General features: G+C 43.3%; 1 protein-coding gene across 3 annotated transcripts in view; it reads left to right on the top strand.

Annotated features, from left to right (window-relative positions):
- Nucleotides 1–24,267, top strand: part of CRIM1 (cysteine rich transmembrane BMP regulator 1) — a 184,463-nt gene that overhangs the window by 81,565 nt on the left and 78,631 nt on the right. For all 3 annotated transcript variants that reach the window (XM_077843630.1, XM_077843629.1, XM_077843628.1), the window contains 3 exons: nucleotides 1,773–2,015; nucleotides 3,032–3,152; nucleotides 23,550–23,671. In XM_077843630.1, coding sequence (XP_077699756.1) covers nucleotides 1,773–2,015; nucleotides 3,032–3,152; nucleotides 23,550–23,671 — 486 coding nt within the window. The remainder of the gene's footprint in view (nucleotides 1–1,772; nucleotides 2,016–3,031; nucleotides 3,153–23,549; nucleotides 23,672–24,267) is intronic.

The raw sequence follows: 24,267 nt of genomic DNA, 5'->3' as shown, positions 1-24,267 counted from the left end.
TATGCATTCTCCATATATCCTCCTGCAGCCACACTGGCCTTCTTTCTCTTCCTGGGACACACAAGAGTGCATTAGTTGTTTCCTCTGCTGGGATGCTCTTCTCCCAGATATCTCCATGGCCCACCCTCTCCCTCCTTCAAGTCTTTGTTCAGACATTGGCTTCTCAGTGATGCCCATCCTAATTGCAACTGTCCTCCACTTCCATGCACTTCGATTCCCCTTTGCTCTGCTGCATTTTTCCCCATGGCACTGATACCCTTACTACTACACAGTTTGCTCATTTACAACGTTTGTCCTTTAATTCATATCCTCCTCCATGGTGCTGTAAACTATATGAGGGCAGGAATCTGTGCCTGTTTTCTTTTTGGTGCATCCCAGGCTGCTAGAACAGCAGGTGCTCAATAATTATTTTTTGATGAATTTACTAGAACTTGAATACAAAGGCTTTCCTACACTGTATTTTGGTTAGACAGGAAGTGGACAAGGAAGATGGTCAGTGAAATGAATGATACAGGATTCAACATAGGAATGACCTGAGGGACCGTTGGTTTGGGAAATAGATCTACTTTTGTAATACAAAGAGCCGAGTGAACTGGAAGTGAGAAGACCTGGATTCTTGTTTGACTTTTACCACTGGCCACAGGCAGATCACTTAAACTCTTGGGCTTCAGGTTCTGTAATCTATAAAACAGACTACAATTTTTTGTTTAGAAGGCTAAACTAAAAAAAAAAAAAAAAAAAAAAAAAAGGCTAAACTAGGTGATCTGGATCTGACCCTGCTTTTCTGATTCTGTATGGATTTTACTGAGGAAAGATCGAACTAGTGATAACCTACCCCAATACCACGTGGCATCATTTTCACCCAGCATTTTCTGAACCCCCTTCTCCCCCCAGAGATCATGGGGGCTATGATAATGTGCTACTCTGGGTTTGTTTCAGCCTTTTCCTTAAGGATATAATGTTGGTATAGGTTTCTTAAAAGCTTAAACCAAGAGACTCATCTGTGGACTAGGGCTCCAGAAGCTAGGGCTTTGCTTGATTTATTTTTCTTACCTTTTTTTTTTTTTTTTTTTCTTACCTTTTAAAATGGAGGTGCAGTAGTGGTTAGTACATAATATCAGAGAAAGGAGAGAGGGGCATTTGATGGATCTCTGCCAGAGAGAGACACGCCAGATGGCGTTTGGGGAAGTTACACGGGAACTTAGCTCATTCTCCATCTTGCTGAGCTTCCACATCATAGAATCCTATAATCTTAATAAGTTCATCTCTTCAAAATTCAGGGCTCGGAGATGGAGTTCTTTCATGTTGATTATCATGTACCTTGTCTCCAGTCCCTGAAGGAGCCAGATTAATTCGTGGATCTATTTCGGGGTTTTAAACATACACTGTTTTCAAAGAGCAGCCCTTAAAACTTGTTTTTAATTCAGAGATCTTTTGGTCAGTGATGAAGTCCAGTTCCCAGATTCTGCACATCCTGCAGGCACCTTCCTGTGCCACTCTTGATTTTGGCCATTGTGCTGGACGTCGATTACTCAGCCCAGGTGGGTGGGAGGGTGGAGAAGACCAATGCGGCCTCACACCCCGCCGTGTGGTGAGCACATCTCAGGGGAGATTTTTACGGTCGGGAGAACCGAGTGTGACAGTTTCCACCAGATTTCTTTCTTTCCCCTTGTCTTCGGTCAGTAAATAGATCCTCAGGACTGCCTGTGCTTCCAACACCAGTGCCCCACGCTGCCCCCAGGCCTGTGCTAAATTCTTTCTCTCCCATTTAGAAGAGAAGCCAGATTGCTCCAAGGCCCGCTGTGAAGTCCAGTTCTCTCCACGTTGTCCTGAAGATTCCGTTCTGATCGAGGGCTATGCTCCCCCCGGGGAGTGCTGCCCCTTACCCAGCCGCTGCGTGTGCGACCCTGCGGGCTGTCTGCGCAAAGTCTGCCAGCCGGGATACCTGAACATACTAGTGTCAAAGGCCTCAGGGAAGCCGGGAGAGTGTTGTGACCTCTATGAGTGCAAACCAGGTATGCGCGGGCATCGCCTCAGCAGCCTTGCTGCTTTGTGTCGCAGGGTCACAGGCCCCTCTGCCGCTGCCGGCCTCACAAGGAAGAGGAGTAATAGCAGCCTGACTTCCGGCCTTCTAGTCAGAGAACCAGAGTGATAATCTACTGGTACATAAGCGCCTTCACACAGGGACTTTTTTTTCTTCTCTTCTTTTTCTTCTCCTTCAAGTATGCTTGATGGGGGAAGTGGGGTTAAAATTTATGATAATATAGCTACGTGCTTCATTCCCCCAGAGGAGTTCAGAGCCCTTACTTGTAGACACAGCAATCACTTTATTACATTTAAAAACAATCATCATATGTGAACAGAACGTTATTTTTAGATAAATATATGCATCAAAACGCCAGATGTGTTGTAATGAAATTCTCCGCCCCAGTCTTTCTCCCTGCTAGCTTCTCACCATCCATCCCGCTGACTTTGAGAGCATGTGCTGAGTCTTCTTGGACTGTTCACTCACCTTCTTTGCTACATTTGATTTGTTGTCCTGTCCCGGCTATTTCTTGCTCTATATTATTTGTAACATCCTTGTTCTTGTGGCATTTCTGATTTGGTCTGCGAACAGATCTAGATGATAGTGATTTTCCTCTTTGCAAGTTTCTAACCATTGGTCAGAGTATTGTTCGTTTTATTTCCTAACTGCTAGATAAATGCCTCAAGCAAAACCATCCCTTGACCATTTCTTGCCCTGTTCCACCAGAAGCACCTCTGGCTGACTCTCCCTAGCCCCGTAACCACCACTGGTGTCGCTCCTTCCCTGCGCTTCATCCTCACTCCTTGATGTTCTGTACCCTGCCTTCCTGGCACAGCTGTGGGACATATTGCAGTCCTGTAATGTTGGCTGAAATAAAAATGTTCTAGGAGAGGGCTCTGGGATGCAAGGAAACTGCAGACCGACGCAAAGTGCCGGTGTTTCATTTTGAGACTCAAAATGCAAATGAATGTGACCGTAAATGATGCCTCTGTTTGCCTCTGTCAGTTTTCAGCGTGGACTGCAGCACCGTGGAGTGCCCCTCCGTTCAGCAGGCCGTGTGCCCTCTGGACAGCTACGAGACTCAAGTCAGACTCACGGCGGACGGTTGCTGCACCCTGCCAACAAGGTTGGTTTGTCATCAGCTCATCAACTTTCCTCCTTGGTCCTGTGTGTTAGTACAGTTTCAGGCATCCTGTGTGTTTTCCCCAAGTCTCAGGGAAATCTGAAATTCTCCTGTGTCTGTGGAGAAATCTGAACCGTTACTGGGACTTGGTATTTACATGTACGGTTCCTTGGATCAAAGCCAGGTGTCATCAGGTGAAGTCACTAAAGCCTTACAGATTCTTCTTTACTGAGGTGCCTGTGCACTTCCATAGGCTGGGAACCGTGCAGGCGAGTATGTCCCTCATGATGTAGCCAGGGAGGCAGCCAGGTATTGACCATGGTAGGCATGTCAGTTGATCCTCCACAGTGAGTCTTAGAGCTGCTTAACCATTGTGTCCCATGGGATGAGACATTGCACCCCTCATGGAAGTGCTCCTGACAGATCCTTAACGTTTGCAGTCACACAGTTACCCACACTTGTTACTTGCTGAGGCAAAGAGGAGTCTAAATGCTTTTGATGCCTTCCAGAAGAATAAACACAGCTGTCTTTGGCCTGATGAGGGGAAATGTTGTCATTTGTGTCATAGTAGTAGGACATCCACTTAGCCCTATAAGACCAGGTTCACTCCAGAGTATGAGGATCTCCAGGGCTTGTCCTTGACAGTCTTCAGAGCACCACCATGGAGCTGGCCCTCTGTGCATGGCAGTGGGGAAGATTGTGCTTGGAATACAGAGCTTATATTCTGTTTCTCCTGGTAAGATGCCCTCCCCTCTTCCCTGCCATGATCTCTCCTCCATCTTTCCCAGGCCACTAAGGCATCGTTTTGACTAGATCAGTTCATTTCTTTCTACTCTGCTCTGCATTTAACATCCATGGTTGAAATGGTGCCTCCTTTTGCTCCCTTTCTAACCTCTGCCTATCCCAGTCCCAGTCTCATGGTGGGAACCTCCCATTTGTGTTTGTTTTAGGAGTAGTTGTGATTTTATAGATGGCCAGATAAAACAGGAATATATATGGTCTGTAGGTAAGTGCCAGTTATGGAGGAGACATCCAGAGTGTGTTTTGATAATTACTTGTCTTTTCTTCTCTTAAAATACATTACCTTTTCCCTAACCTTTGTCCTGTCCGAAGCTCTAGGAGTCTTTCAGATATAATTTACACCACTCATCTTGTGCTTTATACTATATCATGAAGCAGATACAAAGATTTTTGTGAAGGTAACATACCAACCGTGGTGCAGCGCCTTCTTATGGTATTACAATGTGATAATGTATGTGAAGATACTTAGAAAGGGTGAAGCACTGTGCAAACATAAGGTATTACCAATTAGTAATGGAAAAAGAGGGAGTGCTACTAGCTGTAACAGATGTCCCTTCAAGGTCTTCATGAAAAGGAAGGTGGCACATTGCATTACAGAATCTAATTAATCGAAACTAAGCTGGTGGTTAATTAACAAGTCCTTTAGTGAGGGAAAGGGACAGTTCTCAAGTTACTGTTATAAACATTAACATGGCACCATCTGCACGTAGGAGGCACAGTAGGCGATTTTTTAGTCCCTCTAGGGGGTCGAGATGGGTAAAAGCTACTGGAAGACATATTTAATCTCGGCTTAAGGAAAAAAAATTCTCACAACTAATGATGTACAGTGATGAATTGGGCTGCTTCCTGAGCTCCCCGGAGCTGGAGAGATTTCTTTCCGTCTGGATGGCCACCTGCCAGGAATGCTTAGAAGAAATGTTACATTGGAGAGGAGGTTCAACTAGATGTCTTCCGTTTTTTCCCCAAGCTTCTGTGAGTCTTGTAAACATAAACTTTAAGATGGTTATTTTGGTGTTGACATAATTTTGACTTTGACATTCAGGACTAAATGATCAGGCAGCTAAAGATGCCTCTAATGAAGAAATTGTAAAACAGAGAAGGAAGTCATTCAGAATCCCACTGTGAATTGTTTGCACGGAAGGTATAAGTTCTCACAGCCCTTTAGTTTCCCATGTTTCTGGTAGTCCATGACCCATGTGCACTCTCGGCCCCTTCTCCACATCCATCCTGTGCTCCCACCTGGATGAGACCGTCCCTGTGCTTGCTGCTTGCTGACACTCATGTTCACAGGGGCCCACGCTCACACTCACTCAGAGCCCTTGTGGCTGCCGATGACTTTCCTTTTTTTTTAAACTTATTTATTTATTCATGAGAGACACAGAGAGAGAGAGAGGCAGAAACACAGGCAGAGGGAGAAGCAGGCTCAATGCAGGGAGCCTGACGTGGGACTCGATCCCGGGTCTCCAGGATCACACCCTGGGCTGAAGGCAGCACTAAACCGCTGAGCCACCCAGGCTGCCCTTCTGATGACTTTCTTGAGGGCCTTCCCCTCCTACGACCTCTGTTACCCTTTCAGGACTGCATTTCCTTCTCTTTGAAGTGTTCTCAGTTTTACGCCCTGAGGATGACTTAGGTGTCCTTCTCTCCTGCTCGTAAACAAATGCCCATGGATCTCTTTAAGCACTTTTTATAACAAATTGAAATCATTGATTTTTTTTGGTCAATATTTCCTACTCTGTGTGGTTTTCAAGGGAAGGGAGTATTTTATAGCCTCCAGTAACTAGAATAGGAATTGCTGTAATATGTCTACCTATATCTGTGGATGAATGAATGAATGAATGAATGGAAGAAGGAATGAGTAAGCCCACTCTAAGCCATGTTGATTTATTTGTTGAAGAAGAAAAAAAATGAATATTTTTAGTTTCCTGTTATCCTCCTACCATTGGGTGGTAATACTAATCCTTGTCTCACTTTAAAAACCTTGTGATTTTTCTCCACCCCCTTCTTTATGGCCCACTTCTCAGTACTATAGAAACTCTCCATTCCAAGCACCAAGGTCACCTCTCAAAGCCTTTATCTCTCCCTTCCACCTTTTCTAATATTGTTCACCCTGCAGGACTCCAATTAAATTCCACTTTATCCAAAAGGTCTTCATGCTTCAACCAACACCCATCCTACTCCCTAGGAACTTCTAACATATTCTTTTCTGTGTTGCCAATTAATCACATATTTCCTTGCATTGTTATTTAACTGTTACATGCATAGTCTTGTCTCACCACCTAAAGGACATTTCTAGAGGAATTGTGTCTTATTTCTTTTCCTCTGTATATATGCATTAATACTGAATGAAGGGGTTAATGCAGAATATGTTCAGACTGTGGCTAAGCCTAGGTTAGCATATTAAGTGGGTTCTCACTTATTAAGGAGGATGATAGGTCATACTTTGGCAAAAGAATAAAAATCCAAACAATCATGCAAAAGTGGAAATAAGGAGAGAGCCCAATATGGAGTAATAACGGTATTTTGAGAGAAAAAACTTTCATTCTTTTGTGTGATTTAATGTCTTTAAGAGCATGGTGTGTAGGTGGAAAGAAGAGCATTGTAGAATACATAAAATTCTGTTACAATTATTTGATATTTACCAGCGTATTTATAAAGAACATTATTAAGAACTTAGAGCCATTTCAGATCAAAACCAATCATGTGAAGAATTCAAGGGGAAAGCCCTTTACAGTTAGGGTGAAGGTAAAATACCAGTAGTGATTTATTTACCTTAACAGCCCCTTTTTTGTAAGGATCTATTGGACTTCCAAAGGCAAGGAAGGGAGCTTGTGGACTTGTTCTCTCTCGTCTTGAGGAACAAATTCCTCTCTCTCTCTCTCTCTCTCTTTCCCTGTGAAGGCTGTTCTACCACTGGAGCCCCTAACTGCCCTATTTCTGTGTGGGTCCTTTTTTTTTTTTTTTTTTTTTTAATTTATTTATGATAGTCACACAGAGAGAGAGAGAGAGAGGCAGAGACACAGGCAGAGGGAGAAGCAGGCTCCATGCACCGGGAGCCCGACGTGGGACTCGATCCCAGGTCTCCAGGATCGTGCCCTGGGTCAAAGGCAGGTGCTAAACCGCTGCGCCACCCAGGGATCCCTCTGTGTGGGTCCTTGCGCAGTTTGTGAATTTTCTTTTGAGTTGTCTGTTTTTGGTCATTCATTCGTCAAGCATTAATCAAGCCCCTGCAAGTGACAGACACTACCCTCTAGATGTCCTCATCGTGCACAGATATCTCTTTCCTCTTTGCACGGAAATCTCTTTCCTGTTTTGTTCCTGACAAACCCTTACCTTACCTCTGCCCTTTCCACATACAGCTTACTCCTTTGCTTGCTGCGTCTCTGTTTTTCCTTAATGGCCCATCCTTCATCTTCCCGTCTTCTGCTGGCTTTTCCTGAACTTCATCCCATTTTGACATCATTCTTACATATGATATAATTAACTCTTGACCATTTTTAATTCTTCCTTCCTCAGCTAGGTTTTAGGTTTCCAAGCACCCTGCCAATTCTTTTCACCCTTTTCTCTTCCTTTGGCACTGGAGTAGGATGTGAGCTCATCGCACCTTTCAGGAGACAGTGAAAAGGAATGGGAATTAGCGGCTGGGGGCCTAAAATGTTCAATGATGGCAGAAAGGAAAACCAGGACTGTCCACGGGGCTCAGGACACCTGTGGTCTTTGGAAGGCTCTGTGTACATGTGTACATACAAATGCCTCTATGCAAAAGGAGACTTAACAACAGAGGAAGTTATGTCAGATACATTGATTCAAATGGTGTCTTTATAGGGAAGGACAAGGAATTTAAGTAACGGTGAAGGTGGCAATAACAAGGGTAGCTTAACTGTGTAATGTGCCCTGCTGTTTACAAACCTTTTCCACATTTGTTCTCATTTTATCATTCTGATTCCATGAGGAATTTATGGATACGAAAACAGAGGCTGAGAGAACAGGTGACTTGTGCAAAATCCTAAGTGTTCTTTGGCATAAGGATCAGAGCTGGGGTCCAAGTCTTCAATCCAGCCTTGTCCTCTCCACTGCAGGTTTTATGGATAATGGTGTTTTGCTATTGCCCAGAAAATACATCAATGATTATGAATTTATGTTTCACCAATGTATGTATTTATTTCAGCATCATACCCATTAACAAAATATGCATAGATGGGTGTTACTCATTGTTTCATAACAAGCAGGTTGTCTGGAGCTGGGTGGTCAACAGTGGAGTCACTCCCATGTCTGGGAACTCAGTCAGGATGACTGGAAGGGCCTAGTCACCCCCTGTGGGGTCTTTCATCCTGGCCTCCTCCTGGTAGTGGCAGAAGCGAGAGAAGTAGCAAAGTCTTAACAAACCGGGACACAGAAGTCACACAGCTTCACTTCCACCACGTTCTGTTGGTCTAAGCAAGTTATAGGGCGGCTTCTGATTCAAAGAGTTAGTTAGCAGTAGATTCCACCTCTTGATGAGAGAAGCTACAACGAATTTGTGGCCATTTTTAATCTACCGTAATATATATTTGACCAAAGAGGTACCCTTCAGATTTCATTCTCTGCTTGTAGATATTTGGTGGAGTGCTTGCTGCGGCTATGGGATTTTTTTCCAAAGACTAATGTCCTTCCGAGCCTGGGGTTCTGCATCTTCAGCTGTAGTTCAGGTAACCTGTAGCCAAGCTTTTTCCCGTCAGCAGCTACCTTTCTGGCCTGCCACTGGACACTTCCTCTGGGAGTAGACATGTGATGTAGGAGCCTCTGGGCACCACCTCACCTTGGGCATCATGTAGCTTACCATTATTTTTAACTCCTCTCCTTAAAGTTGTGACTACCTAGTTAAACTTGGTTTAACAGGGAATGTCATTTTTGAATGCCACAAGATCTGCCTGGTGAAACAGGTCAATTTTAAAAACAAACACAAAGCATTCAGAGATGTTGCACAAAAATACTCCTCTATAATGGTTGGTTATATAATGGTTGCCTGAGAGAAATGGACCTACAACGTGTAGGTGGAGGATAGGTCCAGCCTGGGATGTAGCTCTGTGCATCCCACATTCCCCTGTGTCAGCCAGTCCAAACCTCCAGGCAATTGGGCTGTTTCTCAAGAAGATGGCTCCTAGATCACAATTTTTTTTTCTACACTTCTCTCTCTTTGTTATGTGCCTGATTTTACAGCGGCTTCCCATTGCCTCTATAGTTTTTCATATCTTTTTAGATACAGGCTTATAGGGCAGACATTAACTAGTTAAAAATCTAGACTCTAATACCACCAACCTTATTTCCTCTCACTATAAGTCAAATGAGTTTTTCAGTACCCTTATGCCTTTTATCTTGTTTTTTAACTACTTCCATATTTTTATTAAGAAGACGAATGTAATGTATTACTGACAGTCACCTTTTTGAAATTCATTTTAATGAGATTTGTCCCAAAGGTTTCGTTCTGAAACCATTCTGTGATCAATTTCTGTCTGTAAATAGGCATTCCTTAAAAGTTATTGAGAAAAGTCCAATCTGGTTATTTTGAGGTGAAAATCAATGAAGTCATTGTTTATGATGTTCAAACTTAAAATAAGGTTTTTCCTGGGTTGTACACGGTGCAGCCAGCCAGGTTCCCAAGCTCCCACCTGGCTCCAGCGTCTTTCTGACTAACAGGTCTGACTCCCTTCCAGAACCTATATCCGGAACATTTATATCTCTGCTTTCTGAGACACTACACTGAAAAACCTGTTTTATTTTTAAATGAAGATTTTGAAGTATTTTAAACTTTTTTTTTTACTTATCCAAAGTAATCAAAAATTTTAAATTGTTAGGCCAAATGTTGACTAATATGTGACTTTGGTTTTTACCAAAAAGTTTAGTAGAATATCTTGAGCACATTATATTCCAAGTGTGGTTCCACTGGCAATGTTGACAAATTCGAATCATAGTGCTCCTCCTCAGCTGACAGGTTGTATGGTTCTCCTGTTTTAGAGATGAAACTTGGTGAGCTAGGATGGGTCCTGCTTGGTGAGTGGTAGAGCCAGGTTGTATGAGCACAAACCACTAGGCTCACTGTCCCCTGTGGCCCTAAGCTCACTCCCCACCCACCTGTCCCTGGTCCTACCACTTAGGAGACCCAACATACCATGTCCTATACTTCCCTTTGTTGTGATAGTCTGGGAGCAGATGTGTGCACATGAGTAAACTGTCCAACAGTTAAGGAATACTTACCCACATGTCACCTAGTGCCCTGTAAAGAGAGTACACACCCGAAGGTTTCGTGCTAGAATCCAAGCCCACTTCTGCATGAATTTGAGCAAGGCTCTCATACCATCTGGGTCTGTGTTCTCTGAGAGAAAACGGGAAAGAGGGATTTGATGATCTGAGAAGTAACTTCTATCTTTAAATTCTCTGACTTTCCTAAGCCCTTTAGAGGGGAAAGAACCCAAGCCACTGGTGCTAGGACACTCCCGGGTGAGAAAGAAGGAACATTATAGAAAATTCCTGGACTCCAGGTAATGGGAAAGAAATAAGAGTTTGCATGGTCATAGGAAGGGAAGAAAGTCTAAATGAAGTCATAGAAGAATTTTGTTTACTTTTTTCATTTTCTAAAAAAAAAAGACTTAGGAAAGGCAAAATGAAATAAACTTATAAGACTAGTGATTTAAATCAGGGTAATCAGACTGGTTCAGTTGTGAAAGCTGGGTGATAATCCAATAAAGTAAATTAGTGGCTAATGGAATACTGCTAGTTACTTTTTTTAAAAAACATCTGTAAATAGTCCCTTATGTAGCAGGATTGGAAACTGATTCAGTCAAAGGCTGACTCCATAAAAAAAGGGCTTACTTCATTAAATTGGAAGATGGACATCTCTGCCTGTCAGCCTGCCTTGCTGGATGTATCTTGAGGATATGATGTGTCCTCCTACCCCCAGCACACTCACCGGCAAGAACTACAACCTGTGTGTGGCTGCTTACTGGCTCCCAGACCATGTTTGTACTTGTTTCTTTGAGGTTTTATCTACTACTTGACTTTCCCTGAGGTTTTATCTTTGTTCTGTCACTCTTTATTCAGCTCCCCCATGTTCTTACTGCGTGTCTCTGTATTTTATTCTATATTGTATATACACATAGACACCCACACCCAGCATTATATGGGTGGAAGAGCATTAGATTCTCTATTCTGGATTATGAATGGATCATTTCTTTCTATGACTCTTAAAATAAAGGATCTACTGAATTAAGTTCCCTTTTCTTTGTTTGATCCTCAGTTTTATTTCTTTCTTATAAGACACTGACCTTAGAAGACAATTTCCCACTCATACCCTGTCATATCATAACAGCTTGAAATACTGCAATTCCAGGAAAGGAAATAAGATAAAAGGATGCCAACCCCATTGAATCTGAAGGATACATCAGATAACACAGCCCATGACCAGAACAAAAGTCATAAAGTTCCTTTACTTTCACTGTAACATCTGCATGTTTGTATTCAGCTGCTACACGTTGAAACTCTAGAATGCTTAGCTCCCATTCATCAATCTTGGTTTCTCCGTACTCTCAAGAAAAATCCGTCTTGAGGTGCCTGGATGACTCAGTCGGTTAAGCGTCTGCCTTTAGCTCAGGTCATGATCTCAGGGTCTTGGGATTGAGCCCTACATCAGGCTCCCTGCCAGCAGGCTCCCTGCTTCTCCCTCTGTCCCTCACCCCTCTTATGTGCATGGTTTCTCTCTCTCAAATAAATAAAATCTTTTAAAAAAAGGAATAGAAAAATCTATCTTGTTGGTGCTACGTTATGATAACAGAATCTTAGGACATTGTCACACTGTTTCTTAGGATGAGCTTCTTAGAGAAGGAGCTTTCTTTCTGGGGTTCCAGAATTCACAGCCTGATATTGACTACACCAGACAAGGCTGTCAGGATAGAGACTTTGGCAGGTTGTCCCTTCCCTTCAGAAGCACTTGAGTTCAATAAAAACTAATTTAACCACAAAGCTACAGTTTGTAAAAACAAAGTGCAGCTTTGAAAATGTCAGATGTCAAAGATCACTGAAGGCCTCATGGAAGACTGAGAACACTGGGCTTGGTCTAGTGTGGGGCATGGTGATGAATAAGATATGGCCAAGGTTTGAAGGAACTCAACACCTTACAAATGTCAGCTCTGCCAGTTTCACAAAAATGTTCCAGACTTTTGCAAGGTAGTAAGTAGGGAACACACACAGATATCCGCTTCTACCACTCCCAGTGACGTGAAAACTATATGATCTCAATATTTAAAGCTATAGGCAAATAGGGAGGGATATGAAAAATTATCAATCCGTCCACTTCTGAGTAATAGTTTGGAGTGACAGTGTCAGGAGTCCTTTAGCTTCCTTTGGCTAACGTACTAACGTTTGGGTGGTTGAACTTTCCAGAGCTCCTCAGCCAATTGTCTCCAGAGCCTCAGTCTGTCTGTCATTCTGCATTGAGCCTGGAAGCCTTGAGGATGGTATTGTGGGGGATAGGGGTTATACAAGCACTAAGAACACAGAGGGTAAGACTCTCAACAGAAAACATCAGCCCAACCAAACACAGGTGTCAAAGTCAGAAACTTCCTGAGAGTGGCTTGGAACTGATAGGTTCCTTCAAAGCTCAGGGAGCACTCTCCAGTTCTTAGTGTTCTTTAGATCATCAAATAATATTTATTATAGATGCATATGCTTTTAACATTGGGCTAGGTAATTAATATTGGTTGTATCACATCTAGCTATCCAGTGGAAGTTGTCCCCAAATAGGCACTTTCAAAAGGACTTCATCAAATTAAGAGCCTTGTAATTAAATGATCATATCCATCCGTTCCCAAAACATTGTCTCAAAGAAGATGGCATCTAATAACATTTTTTTTTCTTGGTAAGATTAGTCTAGGACAGATTTCTCTAATTCAGTTCCCTTTTTGGATGTTCTCTTGAATTTGGGTAATTTATCCAGCTGCTTTTAGAGAATTTATAAAATTAAATTATACAATATGTAAAATATGCATTAGCATAGCACAGATTTAAAACATTCCTGACTCTTGACATGCTATCATGGTAGCATTCTCTCTGTTTTTAAACACATCCAGAAAAAAATGTGGAAATATATTTGAAGTCCTTCTTTCTCAACCAAGAAAAGAACATCTATTCTGTTGCCCTCTGCCACAGTGATTTTTGGCCCAAAAGAGCAAGTCAACTCATAACTAAAAAAGCCAGAGTCTATATTAAACTCTGATGTTTTTAAAACAAAATAATTTTAGGAATTCCATGTTATTATTGGACTTAGCCCCAGATTGAAGAAAATATGCTTTCCTAGAAGTAAAGCCCTTGTCCATGGAGATGAACTATCTCCATAGTAGAGAGTTTAATTTGTCAATAATTCACTTCAGATGTGTAAGCTCTATTCTTCCTATGCTAGTGCTTTATGCCTGTTGTGTTTGACCATGAAAATGGCCAGTATCTAGTCATCTTTTGTATTGGTTTAAGTCCTGAAACAAAGTTTAAGGCTCTCTTTGAGTGGCTACAGTTTGGTCTGAGTGGGCCTGGCCATCACCAGACATTCAATACCTGGCCATCTCGCTGAAAGAACATAACTCAGCTGAGTTCCGTAAGACTGTCTGTGAAGTTGTCAAGTAGACTCCACTGCACAGATCCTATTGACCTTCAGAGGACTCTTCCCACCCACTTTCATTTGACATTATCATCATCATGACACAGGCAAATAGAACAGCTCCAGGCGGCTTTGCGAAAATATTTTGTGATGTTATTCACGTAATGAATAAGCAAATCTAAAATGTCGGAAATTCTCCTCCTGGAAATGCCCAAAGCAACCACAGATTTCAGGGACAGTGTATTTTACTGTTCATGTGCGCCTGTCTATAAGATGTAAGTGACAGTGCTGCTCATTGTGTAGACACTGTTTGCAGAGAGTTGGGGGTTACATTTGCAGTAGACATTTACTGCTTAACTGCAGGTAACGTGAAGGCAAAGACAGCTTGTTTCTCTAGAACTAGATGCTCACTTAATCTGTGAATGTATCACGCAGATAAGTGAATCTTAAATTGCCCTTTCCTGACTTTGCCAGGGTGTGTGTGTATGTGTGTGTGTGTGTTTGAAAAGGAAAGAAGTTGTAGGTCATGACTGGTGCTATGATCAAGTACTTTGATTGCCATAGCTAGGTCATGGACTCCTGAAGACTCTCCATGACACTTCCTGAGACATTAGATTGTGTGCTTTTCAAGGGCAAGGGTGCACCTTCAATATCTCTTTCACACTAGTGCTGAGCACAGGTAAATAAATACTCAATAATTGCTTTTAAGTAAGTTTATAGGTAGTTGATCTGTGGCAGGTCCTAGCATCAAAACCTCTTAGTGGTTTTGGTCTGTTCAGGGAATGAACATTTGAGTGTTTATCAAGTGTGGACATTGTGCTACCTGGTGGGAATGAGACAAACACAAATGTTAAGGAGCTTATAGTCTAAAGGGAAGGCAAACACGTATAAATCATTATATTTCAAAGTGCTGCATGCTTTAGCAATAGAAGTGTGCAAAAAATCCGCTCATAGAGCAAAGAGATACTAATTCTGATTTGACTTTTGAGCTGAATCTTTAAGAATGAGTCAGAGTTCAGCAGCTGGAGAAAGAGGAAAGGGCATTCTAGGCTGTTGTGGTCATTGATTTTTAAACTTTTCATGTGACTTCCAGCTTAAAACAATATCACTAATCCCCGTCTTTCTTTATGATTCAAGAAAAATGGAATTCATGACAATGTTGATTTTTTCCCCCCTCAGAGAGCCACCCCTTTTCAGGACTACATCACTTGTTTAAGATGGTTTATTACTTTCCTATTGTTTTCAATTAAAGATGCTTCATAGTATGGTACATGAGGTCCCCTCTTACCCAGCCCTGGGCTACTTCCCTAGCTATGTCCCCAGCAGGTCCCCTTACAGTATATCCCCCAAGCCCCTTCCCAACACATACTGTGCTTCTAGTGGGCTGAGCCATTTGCTCCAACCTATATACATTATACTCTTTCTTGCCTCTGCAAATTTGAGTAAGTTCTTCCTCTTCCTGGAATGTCCTGACCTCCCCTCCCTGTTCCCCCATGCCTGATAGATGCCTGACAGCCTGTGCCCACTCACAGTCTCCCTTCACACCTTCACACACACATACACACAGCACTAGGTATTTATCTTTAGGCCTCTCATCAGAGAAGGCATCGTGGAAGAAATGACTGTTGGAGTGAATGGAGGACTATTAGGCACGGGAGGGACCTAAGTATTGAAGATGTAGAAGACAAGTGTGCTTTCCTCCAGAAACCACCAATGAATGGCTAGGGCATATGTACGGCACAGGGAGGTAGCTGGTTGATAGCACAATTTGCACTTGGCTACTTGTCAAGCTTGGGGCTGAATTTGATCTCATGACATTTTTTCTTTGCTTCACTTTTTTTCTCTTATCTTTAATTATTCATGTCTTAAAACTGGGATGCTTCATGTAGAAATATGGCTTCTTTTGAGCAATGGGAAGGTGTAGCAACATTGTACATGTCATCATGGAATGAAAAATAAATAGACCTTCTTGAGTTGTCTACGACAGCCCTTTCTGCTTTCAGGATTCCTGCCTGACTCCGAAAGACATTCAAGTTTGGTCTCTGGGTTTAGCTAACTTGGGATTGGTGTCGAGGGACCAGATGTGGATGGAGGTTAAAGGGGCAAGAAGTTTAAAGATGTCATGAAGATCAGGGCCCAGGTGGACCCTGGGTTTGGGGCTGTATTGCTAAGGAGTTAGTCAGGATGAGACCCAGGCTGAGGAGAAGAGGGAAAGATGTTTGGGGCGCAGCTGTCTTAGAAGCTGAGAGTCAGGTGGTGGGAGCATGGGCATGGAGGTCCGGGAGCATGAACCATTGTGATCAGTAGGTGAGGTGTTTGGCTCAGAGATTTTAGAGGGCTGTGGCCTGAGGAACAAGTGGCAGAAGTGCAAGACACAGATTCCAAAAGATCAGGCAAGCTCAGGGAGTTGAAAGTGCTTCATCCACATAGACATGGAAGCCTTCCAAATTATTATATAAAGTAGCTAACAGGTGGTGAGCGCTTCTGTGTTCCAGGTACTACCCTGTGTGCTTTTCATATACCAGTTTATTTAGTTCACAGAATAGTTCTAGGAGATCTGAGTGCTTTAATCATCTCTAGCTTACATATGGCACAGGTGGAGCTAAGAGAGATGATGTAATTTGCCTGAGGTCCTCTAGCTCCTTAGTGGCCAGAATTCAGACCTAAGATTGTCCTAATGTCCAAATGCATTCTCTGAAACCCCTTAGGAAATGGAGAGGAGACAGAGCCACAGAAAGGGAGGGCTTGCATAAGGGAGGAAAGTGTCAGCTTGGGGGATATAGTGTTGACCTCCCTTCCAGCCCAGGTGAAGTGTGGGGGAATTCACTATCTCAGTAAAGACAGCCGCAAGGAAATAGCATTTGGGAGAGAGCCAGGTAAGTGTCAGAACAGATTTGAGTGGCATGCTTTGTGGTGATATTCAGATACCGAGTTTGTCTGCAAGGGAAAGGTTGGGGAAGGCAGAGAGGTTTGAATGGGAGAATGAGTCCCAGGGAAGCAGAGCAATACTCAGTAAGGATGTACCATTCCCTTGAGGACAGGAAACCAGAGGATGTTGCACTTTGCACTGATGACAAGGATGAGAGGTCTGGGAATTGACAGCCCACAAGGGTCCAAGTGGACACATGCTTAAAGACACTCGCTGTGTCAGCACCAGCTCAGGCCCCAGGTGGCTCTAGAGGCTTGAAGGCATGTCCCGAAGGCTGCCCTGACTGTTAAGGTTTTCAAAGAGAGGGTTAGTCCTGATGTGGTGTTTGCTCTTTCTGTGTTCTGGAGAGGAAATGGAATAGTTCACATGCCACTGTGTTCTCATTTGTGATCATACAGCCTACTCCTTCCTCAACTAAACTCCCTGAACTGAGAGCCAGAACCCTGTGAATCCCTAGCCCCACCCAGCCAAGTGCCTCCTGCTTGTACTCACTCAGCAAATAGTTATGAAGTAGTCGTATGTTCATAATAAGCTGATTCCATGTTCTACAACATCCATTTCTAATGCAGTGAGTGATTCCAGCTCTGAGATGGGAATACCGTATGTTGCTATATTAAAACTTCCTCTCCACATCTAAACCCAGCCCTTCCTCTTCCCAGCATGTACCTTGCAGGGGTCCCTGCTCTCTTCTTCTGGCTCACTCGGTCCTCTCTGTCCCTCACTCCTGCCCCTTCACCCTCTTAGGCCATCCTGCCCACCAGGAGAGCAAATGCCAGTGTTTTGCTCCCAGACCTGAGGAGGTGAAAGCAGAGAGCCTTCCGTTCCTGGAACTCGGTCATTTTCAGAAGGCTACACTGAGTGTGGTTTGGGATGCCTGCCAGATCCGAGCTCTCCTGTTTCAGTGGGGGCCTGGGCCCCGGGGAGGCCTTCCAGCTGTGCCTATGCTCTGGTTCCTTTGCTGCCAGGACTGAATCCCTCTGGAACTTTTGCGACTCTCTTTAGCCATCATTTTGAGGCATGTGGTGTGTGTGAAGTGCTGTTGCCTCCTCATCCCACCTGCTTACTATGGAGCATGGTTCTAGAACATCACTAGATGTTCTACATCTACATAAACACTTTTACATCTACATCTAGATCGACATCTACACTTTTCTTTCAACTTAGCCCTGTAAGATAAGATTCCTGAACTACATGCCAGCCTTGAGGAGGGAGCTGTAATCAACTGCCATTGAACACCAGAAGAGAAGAGCTACAATGACTATTAAGGTCTTAGCAATGGACCTTGTCATTATTACTGATATTAGAAATGCAAAGGAATATTTTACCTCATTGCCCTCAATTAGTATCTTCTTTGTATTGAAGCATATCCTGTGATTATTCCCCACAGAAAAAAACAAAACATCACAATGATGCAGAGTGATTTTACTATTGTCTCTGAAGGAAAAGTGGGGAAGAATGCAGCTTCTGGTTGTGAAAATGAGGGGGGACAGCTGCTGGAAGGAAGCGTGTGATCCTGAGAGCTGGGCCAGATGCTTGTGCAGCTAAATAATGCACATGGTTAGCTGCCCGGATGGTGGAAATGCAAGGAGATGTTGCAAGGAAGAGTGACTAAGGATTTGGTACTAAGTGAGTAGCAAGTCTCTTATGGTGAGAAATGAGAAAAATTGTGATCCTAAGGAACTTCTGAGGAAGGAGTGCAGTTCTATATAAGGATAGTTGGACCCAGAGGAGGGAAACCCATTTGTTTTGGGATGTTTTATTTGCAGTATCTCTCTTTTTAATTTTTTAACTAAAGCATTCTTTGAGAGAGGTAAGAAATTAAATCAGTACAAAAATAGTACATCAAATTTATTTAAACTTGAAGCTACTTCTCATAGAATAGAATGTTTTATTTGTATTGTAATTTCTGTTCCTGACAGTTATTCATTAATACACTGAGTAGAATCCTAGTAGTACAAGTGCTTTTTACCCTTTTATTTCCACATTTCTCCTTGTTTTCCTAGCTAAAGGGAGGGCTCCCTCCTGCCTATAAATAGTCATTCCTTATTTACAGACCTGCTTCTCCCCTTACAAAGGGCTTCAGCATTCACCCAGGTGTGGAGTGCATCCAGGATTGGGAGGTGCTGTTTGCAGAAGGTCCCGTGGAGTTGTTTTCCCTCTAGGATGTAGGCCAGGATATGGGTCTGCTTGGGGAAGATGAGGTGTCCTCGGGTACTCTGTTGCTTCCACATTTCCTCCTCTGCAGGAGTTTATTGTAGGGGGATGTTAGAATAACATTTAGCTGCTGCTCTGCATGGGTCCCAAAGCAAGGCACTCCTGTGCTTTGCTGCATGGTAGTGGGAATGGCCTGGAGGATTCCTCTCCTGTGGCCTCTTCTAACCCACTCTGGTTTAGTCTCCTTTATGGTGTCTCCAGTCATTCTAGTGAAGTAAACTATTGATTCTTCTAACCAAACTATTGATTCTTATTAACCATTAATTAAATGTTTATTCCAGATTATTGTTTTGATGGCTTTATCCTTTATTTTTTCATTTACAAGACAAATAAGACATGCCCTCTGCACTAGGGGGATTCAACAGGAGAGGTATAAGATTTTGATTTCATTGGATAAGCATGTTCAATCCCAAGGGTTTGGTACTCATGTCTGCTATTGAAGGTCCAAGGTCCAAAGAGAGAAAATTCCTCCTGGTTGCCTTTTTAAAAAATGTTTCAAATTTTTATTTAAACTTTAGTTAGTTAACATATAGGGTAGTCCTGGTTGCTATTTGATCAGAGAAGGCCTTGTAGGGTGAGTGGGCTTCACATTGTATGGAATTCACAGGGGCAAAAGAACAGAGTTAGATTGCACATCTGAGCTTTGGTGCTGGGGGCGAGTGGGGAAGACTTGGATGAACGGAGTTGGTGAATGGCAGATTGCCCTTGCTGCTCTGGTGCTGCAGATGGAGCAGCCAGTAGAACAGGGAAGCTCAAAAAAGAGGAGAGGCTAGACTTGCAAGCACTCCGTGAACTGTGCTAGGACTCTGGCCTGCCTGGGACTGTCATCCAGGAAGCAAAGGACAGAAAGGGGGAAAGCATTGGTATACATTGCCTTTCAGGCAACACAACCAGCCAGCCTTTGCCTCCTAAGGAGGGGAGTGCCCTCTAGGGGCTTAGATGATTTCTGAGTGCTGTTTATCACTGTTACTCCGGCGCTCAGATGCCCACTAAGCTGAATCCATTACCTACTCGAGAGAAAAAAGACAGCTTAAGCAACCCACCTGGCTGCAGCTGTGATTACATTATGCAAAAATTTATTAATGTGGTGCCTTGATTGATCATTATCTTAATACTGAGGATAACATTAGAAGCTTGATTTTTCTGGCAAATTGCTCATACAGGTTGCTTCTTGTTTGAAGTTAAAAAGCCCTTAGCCGGAGTATTATATGATGCTATGAACTGTCCCAAATAGGCAGACCCGTAGAGATAGAACACAGACTTGTGGTTGCAGGGTCTGGGAGGGAATGGGAATACAGGGTTTCTTTTTGAGGTGATGAAAATGTTCTAAAATTAGGTAGTAGTAATGGTTGCACAACCCTGTGAATATAAAACCATGGGATTGCACTTTAAAGGGGTGATTTTATGGTATGCTAATTATATTTCAATAAAGGTGTTATTTAATTTATTTATTTAAAAAAAAAAAAGCCTTTCTTCTCTTACGTGTCCTGCAAATAGCTCTGCCTGAAGTAGCCTTTTTGAGCTCATGGTATAGAAATATCAATGTTTTGCTTCTCACTTTCTCTTTTGTAGTTTTGTTTAGTGGCTATTATCCCTCTTTTATTAATTTTCCTAATTTAGGAAGTATTTATTAATGACTACGCATAGTAGATGTGAGGAGTGCTTGTGGTAAGATTCATACTTACCACAAAACAGAATGAGCAGAGCCTTAAGGGAAATACGGTATCTGGCAGCTCTGAGAGAAGCTGTCATTTGAGGTTGGCCCAGGAGGACAGATGGCATCTGGACAGACATCTGGTTGAGGGTGTTCAGGAGGGAGCAGGGGCGAGTGGTGCAGAGGCAGCAGAGTGAGGGCTTATGCAGAGAAGAAAGGAGTGACTGGAGAGGAAGGAAAATGAAGAGAAAGACCATGGAATAGAATTGAGGGGAAAGGCACGTGACTGTGTTGACTGCCAGGCTGAGAAATTGATCAGTTAAATAAGGAGCAGCTGAAGACTTGATGCTGGAAGTACAGGGACTGGGCCATGGAATGGGTGTAGTGAGGGTTGGAAGGAGAGACTCGGGTGGGGGTGGGGGGGAACAGGTGAGAACCCAGAAATGGGGAGGGGTATGATTTAGAAGTGGGACCAAGTGTCAACATCCATGTCATGAGTATCTCTTTCTCATGTCACTCTGTTTCCTCTGTCACTGATCCACACATTTTCTACATTTTCTTGCTTGCTCTTTATCCAGACGCTGGGGTCAAGGGTAGGAGGAAGACTGGGGAGACGGCTGAAGTTTCAACCGAATAGATAGTCGCTTGATAGATACCTGATGTGTGTGAGTCCAGGTTTCACCTTTCTGGTTTCTTCGTAAGTTCCTTCTTTATGAAGGTGCTAATAGTCTTTAATACCTGTTCGTCTTAGGTTCAGGGGAAACTGAGAAGTCAAAAGATAGTAAGAAGTGAGAGGGCTTGCCAAGGGGCTAGTCCAGAAAAGGCAAGGAGCTAGGAGCAGACCAGCCAGCAAAAACCGAGACACCTGAATCCTGGGAACTTAAACATGTAGTCATTCTGGGTTAGAAGCAAAAACTCATTATCAAGGGTTTTCCTTTGCTAAGTGGGTTACTAGGCACTTGTACGTGATTTCAGACCTTCTGTAACATGTTGCGGACAACATTTGTGAATCTCTACAAAAGCAGGAGAGAGAGCTAAATGTTGGGAAACAGGTCAGATGTAAAAGGAGAAAAAAGGAAACCATAGTGCAGACTCCATTATGGTTTTCAGCTTGGTGGGATTTCTGACCGCCTAGCAGAGAGCCTGGCCCACATGTGCCCATTCGTGTCCGGTAAAGGTCACTGAAGGGCTGAAGGATATCCGAAGAGGTGTTTTTTGGTTTATTGTGCACTCTCTGGTGTTTGAATTAGAATGATTCCCTAGAACACATCAGTAGGGAGGAATGTGGATCCCAGAAGATGTGGAAGAAAAGGTTAGTCAGCAATTCTTGGAGGATGCTTTCGTTGTGATCACATCCAGATACCAGGATCAGGGCATGGCCTCTCAATCCCCCTAGCCTCATTACTCTGTAGAGCCTGAAGAGCTGAACTTGTACAGAGGATCAAAAATAAGTGTAAACAATATATCATTACTGTAATATCACAGGGATAGGATTATCTGCTTCAGACTGCAGGGACAGGCACAAAAAAAAGTCAAAGACTGTAGGATAACCTTTGCAGGAACTAAAAACCCAATTCATTTTGACTCTGCCCTATAAGGTAATTATCCTATGGGGATACACATCTCCCCACTCAGGCAAACGTTTATCTTAAACCATAGGAAGAAACACCATTGCAGCAAAACCTTAATTACCTGACCCGCCTCTTCTCCCAGGTGCCCAGCATAACTGTCACCCCACTTGGAAGAAGGCTGAGAGGGCCCACCTCGAGAGGGGTTGTTCACACCTTTCCAGTGGCTTTCATGGTCTTTGGTGCAAATTTTAATTTAAATTGGTTTCCTTTTTAGTTTTACAGTTAACCTATAAATGTGACTAAACCTCTGGGCCTTGATTATTGAGGGTACTCATGGATTATATGCATATTTTAATTTGTTAAACATCCAAAGAACAATAGGAGAACAAAACAGTCAAGTGAGAAAGGTGGAGTGGGGGTATGGGAAACAAAACCAAAATGAATGTGCGTGTTAAAAGTTCTCCCCTGCTTGGTGTTACCCTGCCCTGATCTTGACCTATGCACAAATATCCACATACTTCCTGCAAGGATGTCTCTTTTTAGGGTGCCTTCCTTTCACTCCTGTCAACCCAGGAACTCCCTTCATCCTCTCTGGACTCTGGCCCCACTTCCAGCCCCAGGGGAGCTGCGGGCTGGGGTCTAGCTGCTCCTTCCTTTTATTTCATGTATCCTGACACCCTGCTGCCCTGAGCTGCTCATTTCCTGCCTAGTTCCTTGTAATAGATCATCAGCAGACCGTTGACAACATTTTGATGTCCTCATAGGGATACCCACCTCATACGTGTACCCACCTCTTACTTTCCTGTGTTTAGGTTGGTTTCCCAGTAGAGTTGAAGTTAAGTAAGGGTGAGAGCCGGCAGATGGAGCTTGCAGTTCAAGGAGCACCTCATTCATGCGTGTAGAGATAAATGGATGTGTAGTAGCTTAGGAGATCCCCCATATTAAGACTTGCAGCTTTCAAGTAGCTGTCACAACGTCCACTTACTGAAGCTTATGTCATTTATAAAGAGCTCCTCAGTCTTCAGTTATGAAGTCTGTTTCTTCCATTATGCACGATTATAAATTAATGTGGCTAAAGATGAGGCTGCTCCTAAGACCCAGTCACACTGACAAAAAGAGACTCAAAAGCCACTAATTTCATAGCTAAAAAAAAGGGTCAGAAAACTCTGAAAAACACCAAAAGGTCAATAGCAACAAAGCAGCGATATAGGACCATTTACACAGGAGTACCCCTCTGTAAGAGCCCACGTGAGCATCACTGATTTATGGGTAACACCATAATGTGTGCACATAAACATGGCCCTGCATCATCAAGAAAATGCTTGTTATGCTAGTCTGGTTAAGTACGAAATGATGTAATGCATTTTTGGAATATTTCTGTCAAAATGGTTAAAGTTTAAAATATGGGTGTATACTAAGGAGATGAGCCTCAGTTATTTGGAATGCAAATTGTGTTAGCATCCACCCCCCATTTCCCAGTGACCCCAGATAAACAGGACAGTATCCTATAGACAGGCTCGTTTGCCACAGCCACTGCCACTTTGTGGCCTCCCGACTTCTATGTTGTTGTTTATTCATGGGGTTTTCCTTCCCTTTTCTTTGGTTTCAGATGCGAGTGTCTCTCTGGCTTATGTGGTTTCCCCGTGTGTGAGGTGGGATCCACTCCTCGCATAGTCTCTCGTGGAGATGGGACACCTGGAAAGTGCTGTGATGTCTTTGAATGTGTTAATGGTACGTGGGGTTTCTCTTGTTCTCAGAGAGTGTACATTCGTGCAGGAGGAGGGAGGGTTCCATCTGGCCACTTCTGCCTTTTGTAAGGCAGGGCATATATTCAGGGACCTAGAGCAACTCATTCAGAAAGAAGGTTTGCTTGAGATCCCACAGTGCAGCACAGGAAGTGAGGAACAGGGATCTTCATTCCTTCCATCAGAAACAGAATTTTGGAAGTGGAAGCACAGATTGCATGTGGCTGTCACATTCTGCTATATTTCAGTAGTGCCGAAATGTTAGGATTTCAAGAAAAGGATCAGGGAGCCTGTAATCATATTGCCACTACTGTCAGGAGCCAGTCTGGGTAACTAACACCACATTGAAGCTACCTCAACCTGAGACAGGAAAGGCATTGTTCATCTAGTTGAATATTTTCCTACTTAGAGAAGCACATCTTTGACCAGCGCTAGGTCATTCGTATTGGCCTGCTTTTGGCTTGAGCCTTATGGCCCAGAGAAAGCTTCTCCAGTCACAAGATTCCTTCAAATAGAATCTGCCTCTCCCTTTCACCTTTCACAAGAGGGCTCAGTGTTTGGTGACATGGTGTTGATTGAATT

This window comes from Canis aureus, chromosome 12, assembly GCF_053574225.1.
Source record: "Canis aureus isolate CA01 chromosome 12, VMU_Caureus_v.1.0, whole genome shotgun sequence".
Classification (NCBI taxonomy): Eukaryota; Metazoa; Chordata; class Mammalia; order Carnivora; family Canidae; genus Canis; species Canis aureus.
The sequence above is the reverse complement of the archived record's forward strand: the minus strand, read 5'-3'. Positions and strand labels throughout refer to the sequence as shown.